This window comes from Rhamphochromis sp. 'chilingali' (assembly GCF_963969265.1).
Source record: "Rhamphochromis sp. 'chilingali' genome assembly, chromosome: 2".
Classification (NCBI taxonomy): Eukaryota; Metazoa; Chordata; class Actinopteri; order Cichliformes; family Cichlidae; genus Rhamphochromis; species Rhamphochromis sp. 'chilingali'.
In genome coordinates, this window is record NC_137930.1 from 48,397,415 (window position 1) to 48,414,191 (window position 16,777).

At 42.2% G+C, this 16,777-nt stretch overlaps 2 protein-coding genes across 3 annotated transcripts; both read right to left on the minus strand.

The window, feature by feature from the left end:
* Positions 1–795: 795 nt before the first annotated feature.
* ppib (peptidylprolyl isomerase B (cyclophilin B)) lies at positions 796–5,527 on the minus strand. The gene is made up of 5 exons (XM_080875476.1): positions 5,307–5,527; positions 3,397–3,510; positions 3,135–3,228; positions 2,501–2,685; positions 796–1,208 (listed from the first exon to the last, which is right to left on the minus strand). The coding sequence occupies exons 1-5, from the start codon at positions 5,439–5,441 to the stop codon at positions 1,086–1,088; spliced, it is 651 nt and encodes a 216-aa protein (XP_080731602.1). The 5' UTR covers positions 5,442–5,527; the 3' UTR covers positions 796–1,085.
* Positions 5,528–7,761: 2,234 nt separating this feature from the next.
* Positions 7,762–15,416, minus strand: adpgk (ADP-dependent glucokinase). 2 transcript variants are annotated; one of them, XM_080866969.1, is made up of 8 exons: positions 15,226–15,416; positions 13,771–14,013; positions 12,431–12,656; positions 12,264–12,326; positions 11,892–12,012; positions 11,591–11,787; positions 10,532–10,630; positions 7,762–10,390 (listed from the first exon to the last, which is right to left on the minus strand). In XM_080866969.1, the coding sequence occupies exons 2-8, from the start codon at positions 13,992–13,994 to the stop codon at positions 9,830–9,832; spliced, it is 1,491 nt and encodes a 496-aa protein (XP_080723095.1). In that variant the 5' UTR covers positions 13,995–14,013; positions 15,226–15,416; the 3' UTR covers positions 7,762–9,829. The 2 variants fall into 2 exon arrangements, with proteins under 2 accessions (XP_080723095.1, XP_080723094.1); XM_080866968.1 differs by having other exon boundaries at positions 7,762–10,393.
* Between the last annotated feature and the right edge of the window lie 1,361 nt (positions 15,417–16,777).

The window sequence follows — 16,777 nt, forward strand, 5'->3', positions numbered from 1 at the left end:
CCCTCATTACTTTATTTTGCATCCAATGGACCAGATTCTCTAACTTTTTAAAGGTTCTCTTGACCAACAGTCCTCCAGGTTTTCTAGAGATCTTTCAAAGTTTTTCTTTGAACACCTCCTTGTACCATTTTGACTGTATATTGTAATATGCTCTTCATTTTACGCCACCAGCAGCCTTGACATGTCAGGATTTCACAACGTGGATTGCTATGGTGATGGAGCCGCATTAACCCCCCCTGCTTCACAGAACTTAGCAGAAGCACCTTTGACTTTTGAAAGCTTGCTTTCTGCCACTGATTACAAAACAAATATCCACCTGCAATGAAACTGTACGTTGCAGAATTTAACAGACTGTTGAGAAATTTCACAGTGAAGGGCTCATTTTCCTCAAGGCCACTGGGCTCGCGTTTGTTGAGGGCATCTGTAGATCATGTTTTCCCATTTTATGTGGTGGCCTTTGAGTTTGTATGGCTGACACTTCGGTTATAGTTTCCTTTGTGAAGAATTGACCTCAGTGCGGCTTCCTGGTTATCAGCTAAACTTATTTCTGTAAAAACCCATACTTTGAGAAATTGTTGAAAATTGTACTTTATTCTGCTCTCTGTGGTGCCGCACTGAGCTTCACACTCTGGTTTCAGTTCCCTGCGATAACAGCAGGCAAGTCGCTCCACCTAGTGCTCACAAGAAGAACTGCGTGACTTCATAAAAACCTTGTGTTAAAACCAAACAGATCTTTTATGTAAATGCATTAAATACATGAGCTTCAAGGAGACCGCAATGAAATATACACATCAGTTTAACAAAAACTGAAACCTTTATTTCAGATTTCATTTCCTTTTTCTTACAAAAAAAGTGCACCTTGGAATGCTCGTTGTTAAATGGACCCAGTATGTTGTCACGGTTGCTTGAAGTTGATCCTTTTCTGGTGCATTAAGACAGCAGCCACTGAATTACCCCAAACCCCTCCCCCTGGACCACAGAGCCGAGTGTTAAAACGAGGTTGCCTGCACGATTTCTCCTTAAACCCACCCACTTGCCCCCTCCTTCCCCAGTCCGGCTCTCCTAGTTAACCTTACAGCAGTGCTCTACTCCTTGGCGACTGCGAATGGCTTCTCCACTTCAATTTTTCCACAGTCGTGAATGATGACATCTTTCAGAGGTTTGTCACGCCCGTCGGTCTTCGTTTCCTCGATCTTCTTCACCACGTCCTAGAAGATAAAACGATGAACGTACAGTTACATTTTCCCCCTCAACAAGACAATAAGTACATAAAATCAATACAGGGTTAATTTGAAAGAAATGTACTCTTCTTTTGGTCAAAGTTGAGCAATGTACAGTTTAACCCTGAACTACAAAATACAATTTTTTGAAAGCTTAATAAAAACATTTGCATAACTTTATATATTGCTACATGCAATTTATGGCCTACAATGCATAGTGCACTTTATTTACAGTTTAAAGAACAAAGTACAGTACTGGAGTAATGTCCTTAATTGTCCATATCTAGAAGTTTAGAAAAAAAAAAAACACACTGTATGATAAATTATGTTGTGCTGCTTTGATGTGCAGAGCACACAGTGGTACCACTTTCTACCTTGCATTTACTTTTGATCTCACACCCAGACACGTGGAAAGCTACTAGCAGTTTTCTACTCTTTGAGCACTCAAAGCACTTTCTTACTGCAAGCCTCATTCACACAAACATTTAGTGCTTTTTTTGTTTGTTTTAAAAGCCACACTCACACACACACTGATGATGCCTCAGAAGAAACTCAGAGTTTAGATATCTTGCCCAAGGATACTCTGACATGCAGACTAGAGAAGCCAATGAGGGATCAAACCGCCAACCTCCTGATTAGTATACAACCCACAATCTCCTGAGCTACAGTTCCCCCATCGGGTCAGTAAGCTGGCTCAATGATCTCATGTAGTCTGTAGCGCCCCATTCTGGTTTTCTTAAAGTTTGTGAAAAGAAACCAAACTACGGGAAAAGCAACAAGTTTAGAAACTCAAACCGACTTCGTATGAAAGCATCGACTCAAAAGGACACAGACAAGCTCGCGCCAGCCTGCCGAGAATTCCAGGCATGTCTGGACTTGCGTACATCCGCAGTGACTCCTTGGCGTCACACATGCCTAAACTGGGTCAAAGATCTGGGAACAAAGGCGGCAGCAGCAGCAGCATGCAACTGTTATTTATGTTTGCACGGGCTCACCTACAAAAACTCTATACAGTTTAGGCAGATTTTACTGACTGGGGCTGTTTTAGTTGTCTCGGCTTAAACTTAACAGCACATATGTGTGCCTGATTTATAAGAAGGGAAATAATTTTATTGCAATTATTTTATTTTCCCCAATTGCTAAACCTGAGTAAGAAATTGAACAATAAACTGATCAACTGTCTGTTTTAGTAGCTCAGATCAGCTCCTAGAATTCATATTTCAGGTGATAATTTCCCCTGAACCCCTTCAGCCATTTACATGACTCTGTGTCACACTCACCATGCCCTCCAGGACTTTTCCGAACACCACGTGCTTCCCATCCAGCCATGGAGTCTGAACTGTGGTGATAAAGAACTGGGAGCCATTGGTGTCCTTGCCAGCGTTGGCCATGCTGAGCCAGCCGGGCCCGTAGTGCTTCAGCTTGAAGTTCTCGTCAGGGAAACGGTCTCCATAGATGCTCTTGCCTTCAAAGAGAAAAAGGTTCATATATTAGCCATTTCCACTCCCTCCCTGCACTGACCTTTGCAACTCATTTGAATGGCCTGATTGCTGCAAACGCTTATCTTCACTTTAATTATTCAGGAACGCTGAAAGCAGTCGCTCTCGGAATGAACTCGACCAGTAAAGCCACAAAAATGGTAAAGGAGTGTTTGTGAGCTGAACAGGCTCTTAGCACACAATAGATATGTTGATGCTGACTGTCTTTGGATTTGGCTAGAATTGAATGAGTAACCTTTTACTTGCCAAACCAATGTGCTAACCACACTATGGACAGAGAGACTTAACTATGTCGGCAGATTGTGATTACGTGCCTAACCCCAGCCCTGGTACATTGTAAGCCCAGGACAGTGAAAATGCAAATTAATTCCTGCTAGAAAAAAAAAAAAAAATCTGTCAAGTCCTGACGTCTCACCTCCAGTGCCGTCTCCTCTGGTGAAATCTCCACCCTGGATCATGAACTGCTTGATGACTCTGTGGAATTTGCTGCCCTTATATCCAAATCCTTTCTGTTCAATTGCAAATTACAAAAAATTATCATGAGCACCACTTGAAACATCTGAAATGAATGAGCAGAGAAATACTGATTTTAGTTTCTGCCCATTTTGACCAAATCACCTCCTTCAGTTTATTCACAAATAAAATGGTCAATGGTGACAAAAGAAATGGCTTCTCACCTCTCCTGTTGCCAGGGCAGCAAAGTTGTCAACTGTTTTGGGAACGGTTTTCCCAAACAGTCCGATGACAACCCTTCCAACGTCTTCATCACCAATTCTAATGTCGAAGAAAACCTATTAAAAATACATTTAAAAAGGCAGTTAATAAAATCATTTTACACATGTTTTTGTTTGTTTTTTCAAAAAAATGATTTTTTTAATGGATTTCCATCCATCCACATTCTTCTGCAGGCATGACGGTAGTACTCCAAGCAGAGTAACCCAGCGCTCACTGTCCCAAGCTACCACTGCCATGATCTTCAGCAGGACACAGACAGACAGCATGTCCTCCGTCCGGCCAGAGAAGGAGGCGTCCAAATGCTTTAACATTTGCATCATTTTAGGCAAATGCAGCGGCTCAACTCTGAACCTTACGTTCCCTGCCCCCCAGTTCCACTATTCACCAGAAGACTGGATCCAGAACTCAAGCTGTGTGTGGAGGTGAGCCCAGCTACATCTAATTTTAGTTCTCAATCTCTTGAACTAGCTCTGCCTCCTTCCTGGGAGAGGTGATGTCCTGATTCGTGACCCAAGAACCAGGTTACCAACCCAGGATCAGTGCTCAAAGCCCCCTCCCCCCCTCCACAGCTTGAGCCAAGTCACTGATATTTAACAAAAAGTAAAAACTGGTGGGTCAGAATACTTAAATAGGTAGTTTATGTTCTCCACAACACTGAGAAGATTAAACTCCATGTAATTTAATGAACTGACAGCTGCAACCTAACCTCCCCGAGTAGTTTTCCTGCAGACACTTCCATGTGAAATTATAAGACTTTTAAAGACTGCTCATGTAAGCAAAGCAAGAGGAATCATTAGACTGAAGTTTTTTGTGCCTTTCTTCCCTTTGAGGTTGTCAAGGCACTTGCAGTTATTTGGTGGTAGGTCTGAAGAACACATTTAGTACATTTTTCTTCATCTAATGACCAAAAACAGCAAAATGCAGATTTTGAGTCTGGGGAAATCTCGCTACTGAAGGACAATTTTAATTTTCAAAATATCCCTGGTGTTTGTTTTTTTTTGTTGTTGTTGTTTTTTTGGTTGAATATCAATCTTATAAGACCTGCAACATAAAAGTCCCGATGGTTAATGTGTGAAGTCGTATAAAGACTAAAAGGGTTTCCCCCCTCTTTTTTGTATTATAGTATAAAATATAACACCGAAATATCGTTTCAGCTGGCTTCATTATTGCGAGAAGTCTAACTAACATGTTCAGCAGTTTATTTATTCACCTACGACATCCTTTGATTGCATGATAAAACCACGGGAGGAAAAATCTTGCTTAAATTCAACTCTGACCTATGACACCACATATTATACATTTATCTAATAATGAAAGCAACTACTTGATGTTACTTATCGGGTTTTATAGTGAGTCTGTTCCAACACGATGGCTCAGTTAACGGCCAGTTTAGAGCCTTCTTCAATCTGTAGACGTGGACAAACCTGACACAATATGCCAGACAAAAACACCCGAACCCCACACAGCTGCAGTTTTATCTCTTTATATTAGATAAATAAATGAACAGATAAGGAAAAGCCAAAGAAAGGTGGGGCCATTTATGAACAATGTGTTTGAGATAGTTAAGATAAAGGCCTAACATTCTTGGCGAGCTAGCTCCATGATCTCCATGGACAGCTAGCTCTGGGATATTAGTCCATCAGCGTCAGTTTAGTCCTGACCTCACGGAGTGCTCTATAAATGCAATCACAGCTGATATCGGAAAAGCTTAAACGTCTGCTAGCTTAGCCAAGCAGACGGCGTCCTGCAGGCCAGCTTGGTTGTGACGTGGCTTTATAAGCTGCAGCTTCCCGTTAGCATCAGTGCACAGCGAGAAATAAGAGCAAAGATTTCTGCTAAGGCTAACACCCACCTTCGCTGTTACTTTGGGGCCTTTCTTCTTCTCGTCAGCAGCCGAGCCATTCGGGAAAGCGAGAAAAATCAGGGATCCCACAATAACTGTAACAGCTATGAGGAACTTCATCTTTCTCTCACAGAGTCTAACCATCAACGAGAAAAAAAATTAACAGCCCGGGAACGGCCTGTTAGCGATGCTACGTTTATAAAGGGCCGGGGGGAAGGAGTGAGTGGGTATCCGGGGGTGGAGACTGTGGAGGCGCCCTCTCCAAAGGCTACAGGCCGGCTCGACCACACAGGGGCGGAGTTTCAACCCTGCGCAGAGACGCACGGAGCTTTGATTGGATCACGTACCGGATAAGCCAATCAAATGTAGACGCGTAACATTCTTTTTTTTTTCTTTTTTGAGTGTTCAAGTATTCCTAACAATGGAAAAGAAATGTTTCCGTAAGAAACGTATGGACGATGGGTTTTCTTGTCCTTACACAGACCAGTTTCTGCCAGGCTCACTTTGTTACCGATATCATTCATCATAAACAAGGTTTTATACCTGCAGATAAAAATACAAGTTGCCTTAAAAATGTGTTTTGCTTTGTGTTTTTCAGTTTTAAGTTTTGTCATATGCAAGTTAGCACAGGGTCAACATTGCAATGAAATGTGTTTGAGTCAGCAGTCACTCAGCAGCATGATACAGTAGGAGAAAATATAATAAAATAAAATAATAAAAAATAGAAAAATAGTAAGGAGCAAAATGTTAGAGAGACATTGTAAAAGAGAAAAGATGACTAAATATATATGTATCTATAAATATAAATATAAATATATGTACACTAGTGATTAAATAAGAAAATCTTGAAAAGAAATATGACGGGAGGGCAGATGGGATGTTGCACAGGAATGAGCAGCAGAAAATTACAGTATTGCACTTTTAAATATAAATATCAATAACAATAAAGTGAAGTGACCAGTGCAGATTAAACAGAGTACTTGTGAAGCTGTAGGGTAGCTTCTGAGTGCTGTGTTGTGTGTGTTTAAGTGTTGTGGTTGAGGTGTCGTATGGCTTGTGGTAAAAACTGTTTTTGAGTCTTGTAGTCCGAGCAGACAGGCTCCTGTAACGTCTGCCAGATGGTAACAAGGAGAACAGCTGATGTGCTGGGTGGCTGTGGTCCTTGATGATGCTGTGTGCTTTACAGAGGCATCGCTGGAGATAAATGTCCTGAATGGCAGGAAGCCTTGTGCCAGTGATGTGCTCTGCTGCCTTCACCACCCTCTGTAGTGATTTACGGCTGCTGGCAGAGCAGCTTCCATACCAAACTGTGATGCAGCTCGTCAGCAAGCTCTCAATTGCACACCTGTAAAAATTTGAGGTGATGTTGGCATTCATGCTAAACTTCCTCAGCCTCCTCAGGAAGTAAAGCCGCTGGCGAGCTTTCCTGATAGCAGTGTCTGTGTGAAGGGTCCAGGAGAAGTCCTCAGCGATGTTGACTCCAAGGAACTTGAAGCTGCTGACCCTTTCGACCTTGACACCGTTGATGTGGATGGGCTGGTGTTCTCTGACTGGTCCACTATCATCTCTCTAGTTTTGCTGATGTTGAGAGTCAGGTTATTTTCCAGGCACCACTCGTACAGTGCCATCACCTCCTCTCTATAGGCCGTCTCATTATTGTCTGTGATGAGGCCTATGATGGTTGTGTCATCCGCAAACTTGATGATGATGTTGGACTCTTGTTTAGCAACACAGTCGTGTGTGAACAGGGAATATAGGAGGGGGCTAAGCACACAACCCTGTGGCGTACCTGTGTTTAGGATGAGTGATGAGGTGTGCTTACCAACTCTCACCACCTGGGGCCTGTTTGTGAGGAAGTTTAGAATCCATCTGCAGATGGATGTGGTGGTCTTTAGGCACACAAACCACTGATACTGTAGACTACTGAGACAGCCAACCAGGGTCTCAATGAGTCTGGTCTTATTACACTAATACATTTATGTAACTAAGGAAGAGGAAGGAAAAAAAATATAAGGTTGGACTAGATTCAAACCCAGGACCTTCTTACTGTGAGGGGACAGCACTATTCACCCAAAAGTGTAACACAAAACAACCTAAATGATATCCTAAAGGCCACAAAGAGACACAAACATGATCAACAAGACAGAAAACAATCACAAATACAGAAGAGATGCAACAAAAAAATAAAAAACTACCACAAAAACACAAAGCATGCACATGCAACTAAAGTGAGAAGCAAAACAAGAGACAGAATATCTACAAACTAATGGAAAAGCACCAATAAATGAATAAAATGACCAGAAAGCTATGCAAAATGCTGGAAAACTAACAAAAAAAAAAAAAAAAAAAAAATCATACTAGTGTGGCTTGAAGAAGTCCAACCCCTTTCTTTCCAAGCTCCTTAGCCTATAGAAAATTTCATGTCACATAACACCAGAATGGGAATCAAATCATGCAGTTCAAGTACAGAGGAGACTCAGATTTATTTATTCGCCACCTAACAGCACTGATCCATCAACACCGTGTTTCTGGACCCTTTACACATTTATTGAACCACAAATGCAAATTACCTCACAACAGCATCTAATTTCCATTTTAAGACAAATGTTCCACTGTAAGTTCATCAATTGATTTTATTTTAGCAGGTAAATGATGAGAAACAAATAAAACAAACCCATTAAGAAATAAAGGGGGGAAAAAACTTCTTAAAATTCTGTCTATCAGGACTCATTATCTCTTACAGCCCACACAAACACACGTAATATTCTGCATCACCAGTCGCACGACACACACTTCTCTCTCTCTGTATACATTTTAATGACAAATGCAAATGACAGAAATGTTAAAAACATGCAAGACGTAATATGAAGTATGTGAAGTTGAACAGATTGTACTTGCTCAAAAACAGAAAGAAAGAAAGAAAGAAAAAAGCAGGAGTTTTGAGAATTCAGCTTACATTCACCTTCTCGGCAAACCTGCCGCCTCCGCTAGTGCAAAGAAACGGTCCTGCTAAACGAAAATGTCACTCTCGTCTGTGTCATAGGGTTGCATTAAGACTCCATTATTATTATTGCGTGCCTTTAGTGGCCGTCTGAGGTATACAAAACATTATTTTACATACTGTAAGTGATACAGAAACCAGTAACAAGAACCCATGAAGAAGAATCTCCTTATATGCTAGGGCTGTAAGCAGAGGAGTCATACTGGCCAGCTTTCACTGATTCAAGCCGATCGTGTGACATGATTAGAGGTTGTATGACTGAAACAGGAAAAAAACTGCAGTAACTCTGACAACGTCTTTTACTTGTTTTATCTCTAATGAGGAGCTACTGTGGCAATTACAGTCTGAAACAAGCGCCTTTTGGATTGACTGCCCCTCGAAAATAGAAGAATTAAACTACAGGTCTAAGCCCTCAGTGACATCAGATAGAGCCAAGAAAGAAAAGAGAAAAACAAACAAACAAACATCCGAAACCAGGTGTTTAATGCAGCCCAAGTTCAGCTTTTATCTTACGGGGATTACCTGAACGTAGGACGTGATAATTTTTGCAATTTCGGCCCGGTTTAATATGAGCATCAACCCTTATTAACAGTATACACGGGACAGATGAAAGATAAGCAATAACAGGTCCATTTTAAGTTAAATAGCTGGTATCTCACTGTAAACAGAGCTTTACTGCATAAAGAAGGACCCGCTTCAGAAGCATATTTCAAGTCGCCATATGAGACTTTCTTATTCATTATTAAAAAAATAAGGATGTTGCTGTAGAGGTTTCAAGCTTAAAATGTCATTGTATGCCAGAGTGTTTTGGTCAAACACTAGAAAAACAAACAAACAAACAAAACACAAGTTGTCACAGTCTAGTGTTTTCTCTGTGCTAAGAAATAATATAAAGTCAAAGTCAAGTATGCTTAGATAACATAGATAACAGTTCTTACGTGTAAATAAGTCAGACACTGAGTAATGCTTGATAAACATGACAGAATAACCCTTTAAAGCTGTTCTATTGACTAAGCTCTATGCACCCAAAGTTGAAGAAGCAAATCTATCACTTAACTCTACCACATGGTCACATGTGCATCCGTTTCCAGTTTCAGCTGTTCGTGTCACAGCTTCAAGGTCATTTTTGTTTGTTCAGCTCTATAATATGGATAAAATATTTAACAATAACTTCTCGTGTATTTTCTCAAGGCACAGCATACTGAAGATATGCAGGTCAGAAGGAAATTTTGCTGAGCCGACAAAACTCTTTGGAGTTTGCGAAGATGGCTTTCGAACTGCATCCAGTGCATAGCCTCAAGCCTCAGGCCACCTCGCGGCAAAGTTCGACCTTAGTTTCTGTGTCAGCCCGAACAAAATGAAGGAGGGACAACAGAGGGGATCAGGGCAGGCTGGATGAGTCCAAGGGCTGGATTTAAAACTGGAGATCTGGCAACTCCATCCCGTCGACCACGGTAGGAGTTGAGACCTCTCCGATTCTTTTAAGCTCCTCTCACCGTCTGCCATGCTGACAGTCCGCTGGAAGCAAACCTCAGAAAGGCTGCTGGGGAAGTAACTCTGAGTAAAGCAGTCCCTCTGCTGAGATGGCATCCCCGAGCCCAACTGTCCGAAGCGGGCGCTTGCAGACCAGCACCGGTGTGAAGTAAAAGGTGACGTTTCCGCGGCGCCACACTGTAACAGGCTCTGCTGGGTTCAGGGACAGCTGCTCCCGGGGCTCCATGTGGGAGCTATAAAACTCCAGAGGGGCTCTGAGCTCCACCTTGCTGACATCGACAGACTGGAGGCCACAGGCCTGATTGCAGGCCACCCGCGCTCCGGCCATCACCGCCGCCACCTGGTTCCCCCAGTATCCGTCTACTGTAACCAGAATGTGGTAGGCCAGCGTGTGGAAGTGGATCCGAGTGAGATCGGCTTCTGACGATGGCTCACTGCGGCCGTGCTGCTCCAGGATCCACAGGAGGATGTCGCTGACCCGACCCACATCCGGGATGCCTTTCCAGGCCTCCATTTCTGAATGAGGTCCCTCTCCGGCCTGAGAGAGGAAGAGCAGCTCCTGCTCGTTCAACCCAATGGAGCTGACAATGGGCATAACCTGCTAACAGGAATCAGGAAAAAAAACAAACAAACTTTAAATATACAGAACTCCACGGGGATGTGAAGACACTAAGCACATGAATCTTTGCTGGAAGAGATTTTGTTAAAACTCAGAGCCACAGCTGCGCTCCACATGTACCTCCTGCATTATGCTGTTCATGTAGTCTTTGTCGGTCATGCTCGCCAACTCCAGGTGGATGGGAATGTCTTTACGGATGTCAGATATGGCCGAGACAGCCTGCAGACAGGAAGCAAAGATCCCAGAATTATATAGCATAAACCTTCGTCAAGGCAGCTCAGTCTCAGGCCGGTGTTTACGTCTAAGGGAACGTTCTTACACTTATTTGGATCCAAACTGTAACATGACAGTTAGAATCCACATATATCATTCCCTATATGCCTACGGTGTCACTACACACACCAGCAGTGAGAAACATAGTTTTAAATAGATCTGTATAGCAATATTATCATTTGACTTCAGATCAATCTGTTGATCTTAAAGGAAAGGTCAGAGGTCAAATATGACATGATATTTTAAATCTTTACTGTCTATATGGCGACACACTTGTAAGAATTATCAGGCAGTTATAAGGCTTTTTATCAATTTATCAATCATGAAGTTGACCTTGAAGACTTCGGTGGATGGCAGCCAAATTTGAATGTATTATCAACATGACCTCGCTCCACACATCTACAAAGTTTGATCAGAATTCATTCAAAACTTTTCCAGCTATTGTGTTTACAGACAGAATGACATGCACGCACACAAATGCTGCCAAAACCATAACCTCCTTGGCAGATGACCTCAGATTATTTTAGTCATGAACACACAGATAAACTGATGAATAATTGATACAAAGCATCTTCTATCCCCTCGTTACAACAGTGCTTCAAACAGAACTGAAATAGATTTGTGTAAGAAGTGGGTGCAAGGCTGTGTGTGTGTGTGTACACGTACGAAGAGAGGCACTTTTTACATTAAATAAACTCAATCAATAAATAAAAACATATACACTTCTTGCCTGCTGGATATACTGCTGTCTCTCTATTATTGCAGGGTCTTTACAATATAAAGCACCGACTACCGTGAATCTGTGTTATACCAAGAAAACTGAACTGCGTAACAACAAATAATAATGAAGATTAAAGTTTAATAAACTAAACATGAAAGCAGAAGATGAGCTTAAAGCCAGCTGACCTCTTTCAGCCGCTCCTCCCACAGCTCTCGGCCCTGACCGTCCATCATGTGGAGCCCAGACAAGACGACAAGCTCGGGCTGGAACTCTTCCAGGCTCACCACAAAAGTCTCCAGTGAGCTCATCTTCCCGTTGGACATGTCGTGAGAAAAGATGAAGCGGTTGGCTTGAGGTGCCTGAGTTGAACCCCATTTCTCACCTGGAGACAGAGAAGAGGAGCACATGCACACAGCTGTGATATTACTCATCCAGGCTGAAGTGAGGGAAGAAATCTTGCCCGGGCTGCAGCGTCTTCTTCTTTACCTGCTTTATACTCCAGGATGAGGTGAAACTCATCCGTCTCCTGAAGGGAATCTGGGGGAACAATTATCTGCTCATCCAACATCTCGTGAAGTTTAGGACCAACTGGACCACAAAGCAAAACCTGTTACATAAAACAATATTTATAAGCTCTTCATCCAGATACTCTAAACTTCCCCAGCCTGGCTACCATTTACTTATTTTTGTGCCACTTGCTTAGAATAAATTCCTGGATCTGTGACAGAGATGCTCTAATATCCAGAATTACAGTGTTATAGCGTGTTTGGAGGGCTACCAAAGCAAAAAGCTAATGCTTCTAAATAAATGAAACGTTGTGTACGTGTTTAAGACAGAAATATCAAACTGCTGGTCTACCATCAGATCAGGGTATGTTGCAAGCTTCTGAGCAATCAGGGCAGCATTTCCTCCCACGTAGAACTGGAAGACGACACAAAGATTTTTTGAGAAGGAAGTATTTATTTTAAAAAACATTAAAAGAAATAAAGGAAACAGCTGCCTGAGGAGTAAAGCAGCCCTCTTGCCTTTGCATTGGGGTACTCTGCTGCTGCACGCGCAATCCTCTGAAAAGCCTCCCTGTCACTGAAGAAGCGCTCAGCGGCCGCTCCACGCCCCATGTAATGGATGAAAGCTTCCTTCAAGTCCTCTTTGGAGTGCAGCACTTCGTGATCCTGGCCGATGCCAGGATCCACAGCCAGAGCCTGCAGGAGTGAAACTCCTGAGACCACCACGTCCACGCAGGCATTTACCCTTAGAGAGGCAAGTACAGACTACGGGTTATTTCACGGGTAAATCCGACAAAATGACCAAACTGGTGATGTTAAAAAGGAGGCAAATCCACCAGTGTGGTGTCAGTGTCACAAAACAAGTAACAATTCCTTCATTAAAAACATCAGGGTTTTGTACAGATGCAAGGAAAACTTGCTTTAAAGGTACTTTTTGTAGTTCCCCTATCACATTTAACTAACACACCAACAGGGGGCAGAATTACACCAATGGGTGTGTTGATGTTTTTGAATGTTTACTAATTTCTTTAAGCCTTTAAAACAGAGGTTTGACGTTAATGGCACTTATGGAAAATTGTCATACCCCACGTAGCCTGTGGGTCACAGTAAATGTTGTATTCTTTATGTTAAGAGCAAAAGTAAGGGAATTTGAAACCTGCATATTCTAATCTACTAACACAGGTGAATAAAATGCGAGTGGATACCAAACAGCTCAACTGTTTATTTAAGAGCAATCACAAATCTTTTTTGGTATTTTGTTTGACTTTTCCTGATTGGTGGAGACAAAACACTATTAGTGTTCTGCAATTAATTGAAATCATGGCTTGCAAGAGTAATGAGAACGCTCAAAACTTATAAAATGCAAAATCAAGAAAATTGTATTTGAGAATCATCAGTGGACATCCAGATAAGCTGAATTGGTTTCACCACTCATGTTAAATAAAGCATCTCTTCCTGGCGTCACAGCAGTCCTGGATGCAACTATCCTACCACTTCAGTGGGACTTCCGGTGTATTGTTTCACTTCTCCCACTTTAAAAAAAAAAAAAAAAAAGGGGGGGGGGGGGGGTTCCATCCCCCCAGTGGGCCGTCCTTCAGCTTCAGCCAATCATCTTTTGCCATGTGATAATCTGGTTGCGTTTATTGGCCATTCCAAAGCAGGCTACAGGTTGCAAATGACTTAATTCTCTTAGACACCTCCTTCTCCTCAGCTCTGACTCATGACAACACATTCCTTCACACTGGCAGAGCAGACTACAGCCTCTTCATGTGCACAGCACCTTCAGGTGACACGCCTGAGTAAATGCACAAATCTATTTCTTACAAAGACCTCTGTTAATGTTTAACTCTGTGACTCACCCCACTGCCACTCTGCTCCACTGCCGGGTTGGTAGAGTTATCAGAGCCTCCCAGGCGCTGGAGATCACCCGCTCCAAGCTGTTCTGACTGTTCAGGTTTTGAGATGAAGTCTGGAAGTTGGGCAGGCTGATGTACTGCAGGATCTGCTCCGGCAGCTCTGGACTGCCGTAGAAATAGCCAACGGCTAGTGCCAGCAGGGCCGCTACCAAAGCCTTCCTCCACATGATGCTCTCCCACACACTCCTGAGACAAAGGAAGTCGGACACTCTCGCTTTAATATTAACCATTGGTATTCAAAACTCATCCAGTCATGCAGGAGATGTTTCATATATTTATACAAGCTGTAACATTTTCTTAATCTTGCAGGTTTCTTAACTAAAACTATTTGGTGTTATCTATTAATGGATTGACAAAAAAAACAAAAAAACAAAAACAAACAAAGAGCAGCTTTTTAATTATTTTTAATTTTAAAAAATGTAAAAAAAAATAAATTAAGAAATCAGATCACCGTAAAAGTCTAAATTCCTCTAAATGTCTTGTATCACACTGGAATTAAGACAGGGGCTTCAACAACTGCAGTCCCTCCAATGGCCACTTGAGGAATCAGTCCTCTACTAAAACATCAGGTTTAACACCAAAATAAATAGGTTTACAGCCTGGCACAGGACAAACAAACAAACAAACACACCCACAACCTTACCTCTATGGATAGTGTCCTTCAATTAAATCAACATTAGATGTTGTTGTTGTTTTAAACATAACATCGATTTGCATTTTGCTAAGGCTCAAAGATAAAGGTACATTTCTGTTTCGCACAAATTTGCTACTTTTTAACTTTTAAATCTGCAAGTTTGTTTATTGTAAATTTCCACATTTGTTTGTGGACATTTCTTTCATCCAGTTATGATTCGTAAATTGATTTATGTATAATGAACTATACTATACTACTATACAATGACCCCCTTCAGTCCCCCAGCCTCTTATTTATTTATTTTAACCTAATACAATTCAAATTTTCTGATTCAGATTGTCTCAGTTGATACGATCCAGATTGACACCAAGATGAAACTGCAGGTTTAAAATATGATCTCCGTGTTTCGTGCTAATAATACCAAGAGTTGCTCTGGTAGGCACAGGGAGCCCATTGCCCTCTAAGCTGCAAATATACTGTGCACATTAATGCATAGTATGCTGGGTTAATTTAGTGCAAACGTGGACACACAGAATGTGTTAGCTAACACGCTAGCAGCCCTCAGGCTGTATGTTTGCTCACAGTTTAGCAAAGATAATCTGCATGTAGCAAGTAGCTTTAGCTAGTCGGGGTTATTCGGAGATCTCATTTAGAAAGGAGGCTCGCAGCCAAACACTTGCTGTACAGTCGGATCAGTTTAACAAACAGCTCTTGTTACAATCGAAGTAGCCAAAGCTTCACTGTAAGTTGTCAGCGGCACGTACCGAAAATCTGCTTTAAAGGGATTCAAAGTCTGTCAGTCACGAAGAAGATCCAGCTTCCTGGTAAGTCACACAAAGTAGGTCCAGACACCGGAAAACTACCGGTGTATAGAGGGAGCGGCAGCTGAAGAAGTCGGTACAAGTCATTCAAGGAACACGGAGTGGGGAAAAGACGGCAGACCGCCAGCAGCGGCTTCCGTCTACCGTAACGCGCATGCGCTACTCCACGCTGCATTGAAGTACTGTTGTTAAAGTGGGAAGAACAGGAAAAAAACGTTTCTACTTAGGAGGATTAAATTTTACTCATCAATACAAGATGGTTATTCCAGCTCAAACCGTCAAACTCGGTTTAGTTTATAATCCCAAGTGACTGGAACCAGTTAAAAAAAATAATGAAATTTTAATTGCAGTTTTTACTTTTATCTCATTTAACTAATGTCACTTCACTGTAATAGCCTAGGGCCTGAGACACAACCAAGATCACAAGCATTAGTGAAAGACACTCCTTATCAGACTGCTTTAAAAATCCCAAATGACAGAAAGCATTATTTATTGTTAAATCCTTTGGTGAGGATAGGAGGAGGGAGGTTGGCCCGCTTCAGGCGTCTCAGGAAGTGGAGGCGCTGCTGGGGCTTTTTGGTGATAGAGGTGGTGTTGGTGAGGTGAGGTCGTCTGAGATGTGAACTCCCAGGAACTTGATGCTGTTAACAGTCTCTACAATGGAACCTCGGATGCTGAGTGGTGTGTGGGTGGAGCGAGTCTTCCTGAAGTCGAAAATCACCTCCTTGGTTTTGTCCACATTCAGTGACAGGTTGTTCTCGCTGCACCAGTACGCCAGCTGCTGAACCTCATCTCTGTACGCCGACTCGTCGTTGCTGCTGATGAGTCCAACCACGGTTGTGTTGTCAGTGAACTTGATGATGTGGTTAGAGCTGTGTAGGGCGGTGCAGTCGTGTGTCAGGAGAATGAACAGTGGGCCGAGAACACAGCCCTGAGGAGCTCCTGTGCTCAGCCTGATGGTGCTGGAGATGTTGTCGCCGATTTGGACGGACTGAGGCCTCTCTGACAGGAAATCTAGTATCCAGTTGCAGAGAGAGGTGCTCAGTCCCAAACTTGCTGAGTTTAGCTCACTGATATCTGTGCATTGTATAAGTTTTGGGTTGTAAGGTCATACTTCCCATAAAGCCCAAAGAAAGCATACTCTTCTGACTTGATTGGTTTGTTTCTTTTATTCAGAGTGAAAAGGTTTGACCTGGTTCTGAAACAAACAAAATAGGAAGCCACTCAAAACCCCAGCCATATAACATCTTTACAAGCAAGCACAAGTCCTGCCTGAACTGCTTGTTGTTACTTCCTACTTCTTACTTCAAGCAAAGTGGGTGTGGCAGCTGTGCAGAAAAATAAAGACTGCACTTTTTTTTACTGTATTTGCCACACTCAATCACTAATTTATATATTTTAAAAAAATGCATTAGATTGGGTATTCAAATTATTTCAAAGCCTTTGTGGATATCAATATTGTTTTTAATCGAAACACTTGAACCCAAACCAGGCT

What these genes read in the sequence shown, in the direction of transcription:
- adpgk (XM_080866968.1), bottom strand. Translation starts at nt 13,994, where the DNA reads ATGTGGAGGAAGGCTTTGGTAGCGGCCCTGCTGGCACTAGCCGTTGGC. An exon ending in CAGAGTACCCCAATGCAAAG is followed by an intron (nt 12,327 to 12,430) that starts GCAAGAGGGCTG and finishes GTCGTCTTCCAG; the next exon opens with TTCTACGTGGGAGGAAATGC. An exon ending in GGGAGGAGCGGCTGAAAGAG is followed by an intron (nt 10,631 to 11,590) that starts GTCAGCTGGCTT and finishes TCCTGTCTGCAG; the next exon opens with GCTGTCTCGGCCATATCTGA.
- ppib (XM_080875476.1), bottom strand. Translation starts at nt 5,441, where the DNA reads ATGGTTAGACTCTGTGAGAGAAAGATGAAGTTCCTCATAGCTGTTACA. An exon ending in CTGCCCTGGCAACAGGAGAG is followed by an intron (nt 3,229 to 3,396) that starts GTGAGAAGCCAT and finishes GCAATTGAACAG; the next exon opens with AAAGGATTTGGATATAAGGG. An exon ending in GAAAAGTCCTGGAGGGCATG is followed by an intron (nt 1,209 to 2,500) that starts GTGAGTGTGACA and finishes TTTATCTTCTAG; the next exon opens with GACGTGGTGAAGAAGATCGA.